General features: G+C 49.4%; 1 protein-coding gene across 1 annotated transcript; it reads right to left on the bottom strand.

Moving 5' to 3' along the window:
* Positions 1-747: 747 nt before the first annotated feature.
* SMIM4 (small integral membrane protein 4) lies at positions 748-3160 on the bottom strand. The gene is made up of 2 exons (XM_014959396.1): positions 2729-3160; positions 748-1111 (listed from the first exon to the last, which is right to left on the bottom strand). The coding sequence occupies exons 1-2, from the start codon at positions 2877-2879 to the stop codon at positions 1044-1046; spliced, it is 219 nt and encodes a 72-aa protein (XP_014814882.1). The 5' UTR covers positions 2880-3160; the 3' UTR covers positions 748-1043.
* Positions 3161-3721: the final 561 nt, after the last annotated feature.

Genomic DNA, 3721 nt, shown 5'->3' with positions numbered 1-3721 from the left:
CTTCTGAACAGCCACTGTCTCTTTAGTTGATGAAAACTTACTTCTGTGGAAAAAGGCTGTTAGGAATTAGCACAGGAATGCAGGTGAGTATATGAACTCCCTCGGGTTTGTTTTTAGCCTGAAGAATTGGCTTCTTGTGGAACCCTCAGCATATACACATTACTATCAGAAATAAACCAATTGCATTAATATATGATCCTCACTGATTGAACTGCACCAGTCACCCCAACGCATAGTGACTGATGGGCTCCCAGCACCCAAGAGCTGGTGTCACTGTTGGGGAGGAAAAGCTGTCCAGGACTGAGCAGTTAGAGCTCTGTTGTCCTTCTCTGGGGAGACAAGCCCTGCAAACAGAATTCAGGCTCGCCAAGGCTGCCGTTGCACGTTCCTCTGAACTTGTGCCTGTCACCGAGTTAAATGCATCAGGCTTTTCCCCCAAAGCCCTCAGCTCAGTGCATTGTCAGAGTAGCAACTCTGGGCATTACAACCCTTGTAGGCAGCCGAGCCTGAACCCACGGCTGACTTTCCAAACAGTGAGGGCTGAGTAAACAGTGAGCAGTAAGCCTGTCCTCTTTTTATCTAGTTACAATTATGCCACATTGGAAAGAAAACAAATCAGATTCCAGAGCAGTTTCTGTCAGCACAAAGGAAATTAAAAATTACTATTTCCATTGTGCTGAGAGACTCTGTATGCAATATGTAACACTTCTTTGTGTCTCATCAAGCAAAGAAAAGCAGTAGCCAGGCTCTGTTTACTCAGTTTCGTTTAATTAAAAGTATTAAACAAACATTAAATAAGTGGCAGAGGCTTAAACACAATGAACTTTTCGTTATTGTATTTGACTTCAGTGCAAAATATTAAAAATATGAAGTAGATGGAAGAATAAAACTGCCAAAACCATCTGAGACTGTATTATGCAAACTTATGGATTACAGTTCATCTTGCAGAGACAAAATCTTCCCCTACCATCAACGTGTCAGTAATGCTTCTTTGGTATTAACAGAGTTGAAGCATCCAGGACCTTCCCCTTGAAATGTTCCAGCTAAAATTCATTTTTTTCCATCCTTGCCTGGTACTGTCTTTCAGATCGTTTCCTACGGTAGACATCATCTGCCAGAAAAAGATTTTTTAAGATTAGCATTTTCCAAGTGCAAAATAGTATTAAATGCGAGAAGCCTGTTATCTTTTTTAAACTTTTCAATCCAATTTTCTCTTGCAGACACTGACTGACAGGCAACTGAAAACTCAAGCCAGCACAAATCCTTATTACCACTTAAAAATAGCTCATGTTCTCCCTCCTATCCAGGCTAAAGTTCTTCCCATTAGTCCTAATGATATGTTTTTATAGCAAAACTAAGTTTCCAGTGTGATACAGTAATTTCTTGTCTGCTTTCCCATGAGGGTAATTAAAAGCACAAATGCCCAAATTGGCTGAAGCCAAAGGGAAATGAAATTACAGGCACAAGGTCAATACCTGAGGCCTGCCAGCATAGCTTCAGTATTTTACTTTTTTTTTATAAATAAACCACAGGAATAGAGCCACCTTCCATAGTCTTCCTAGTTGTTCTTCCTGCCTTCCTTGAATATCCACCACCAATAATATCTTTTGCTGACAAAAAATATGAGGTCTTGTACATTATCACTTTGCATAGATCATGGAGCGGTAATAAGGCTAAACTGCACAGCTATTGTTACTGTAGTACAGTATCCTCTAGGCATAGCAATTTTAATATTTTTTTTTTGCAGGAAAATAAGGCTCGAGCTGAAATATACTGGCTGCAATGGAGATGTTGTGCTTTAGTTTCTAACCTGACTTTATTACTATACAGGTACACCTCAGAAATATTAAACTGAAAAGCCACAACAAAGCCAAGCCTTCAGAAGTGTGCAGAGAAGCAATTTTGTTTGCAGTGAGTTTATCAGCTATGGTAATTGTATCAAGCTGTTTTGTTTTATTCTGCAGGAGATTCGGCTAGATTTCCCATGAAAATGAGAATATTCTCATATACAGTAGAGCTAATCCTTCTTCTGAAGTTAACAAAAATTTCTAGCGAGGATGATAATCATAGAACGTTTAGGTTGGAAAGGACCTTAATTGAGTTCCAACCCTGCCCTGGGCAGGGACACCTCCCACTAGACCAGGTTGCTCAAATGCCCATCCAGCCTGGCCTTGAACAATTCCAGGGATGGTTTGTTAAGTGGAAGAATGCCACATTAAAACGAAATGCTTTTAACTTCTAGAAACTAAGTGCCATTAGCTAAGTTCTCACGACTCATTTTCCTATTTCTTTTTCAATTTAAGAAAATCACGTTTCAGATGAACCCACACCTAGACTTGAATTCTGACAGTCCTGAGGAGTCTTTTTCAATGTGAGAAAACGTAGCTTAGTATTCTAAACTCAGTTTTGTTTGGTTTGGTTTTTTTGTGCCCCGTGTCTTCTGCTAGGGAGGCAGAATCTGGCCTGTCACACCCTGCACTAAAGGGAGGAGTGTTTGACTTGCTGATCATCTTGAAAATCCTCCAGGTGAGGACCCCCCACCATCAGACCCTGTTAATTTGTCGTTGTTAGGGGGGGGTGGGGGGGTGGAGAACGGGACTCCCTCCGTTGTGTTGACCGCTGGCAGGTGCTGTGGCTCCCGGTACGAGGTCAGAGCCGGGGCAGAGGGGGGGGGGGAAGCAGCGGTGCCTCAGCGGGGAGCAGGCCTCCCCCCGCGGCCCTCACTCACAGAAGGTCTCCTTGCCGATGCGGACGTTGATCATGAACCACTCCATCGCTCCCCCGAGGAGGAAGAAGAAGGGCAGGAACCTGTAAACGCCGAAGCGCTGCTTCCCAGGCACCAGCTGCAAGAGGCGCTTCACCCTCTTATTCACCAACATGACCGGGCCGGGATCGACGCCTTCAGCAGTTCGCCCGTGAGGAAGAAAACAGGGGGGAGGCGTGTGAGGGGCAGAACGGCACGTACAACGGCTCCCAGCGCCCCGCGGTCAAACCGCCTGTGGGAGAGCCCCAGACGCAGGGCTACAGCTTCCCGTATTCCCCGTTACACTGGCCGAGGGGGTGAGGTGAGAAGGGGGTCGCCCAGGCCCAGCTTCACCCCGCTCCCCGGCGGCTATGGCGGGCGGGCGACCATGGCGGCCCCTCGGCCTCGGCCTCGGCCCCCTCCTCCTCCCTCCCCCTCCCAGCCCGGCAGGGGGCCGCGTAGCCAATCAGTGCCTCGCCCAGCGCGCGACCCCGCCAGCGAAGGGGAGCCAGCCCTGGCCGTGCGCGGGCTGCCTCGAGGCTGCGGCGTCCGGCGGCACCATGGCGGCGGCGCTGAGGAGGGGCAGCGGCGCGGCCCCCCGGCTCCTCGCCGTGGCCGTCTCCTGCCAGAGCTGCCGCCCCAAAGCCAGCCAGTGCCCCGGGGATGGCGGCCACGGACAGCCCAGGGACCACCAGCCGGCGGCCACCGGCAGAGCCCGGCGCGGCGCCGATCCCGGTCCCGCCGCGGGCAGCCAGCCCCTCCCGGCCGAGGGAGCCGACACCAAGACCTACTTGTGGGCCAGGTACCACGAGATGAAAAAGCTGGTCTACGGTAAGGGCCGCCTCCGGACGCTGGGACTGCCACGTCCTGCCGGGCTTGGGCTTTTCCCCATTTTGGTTTTTTTTTACTCCTTTTTTTCTCCTCTCCTCTTTGCGTCTTGGTGTCTTTCCCCGCGCTGCAGAGCTGGGGATGTGCCCA

This window comes from Calidris pugnax, unplaced genomic scaffold (genome assembly GCF_001431845.1).
Source record: "Calidris pugnax isolate Ruff unplaced genomic scaffold, ASM143184v1 scaffold407, whole genome shotgun sequence".
Taxonomy (NCBI): domain Eukaryota; kingdom Metazoa; phylum Chordata; class Aves; order Charadriiformes; family Scolopacidae; genus Calidris; species Calidris pugnax.
This window is presented reverse-complemented; position numbering and strand designations above follow the sequence as displayed.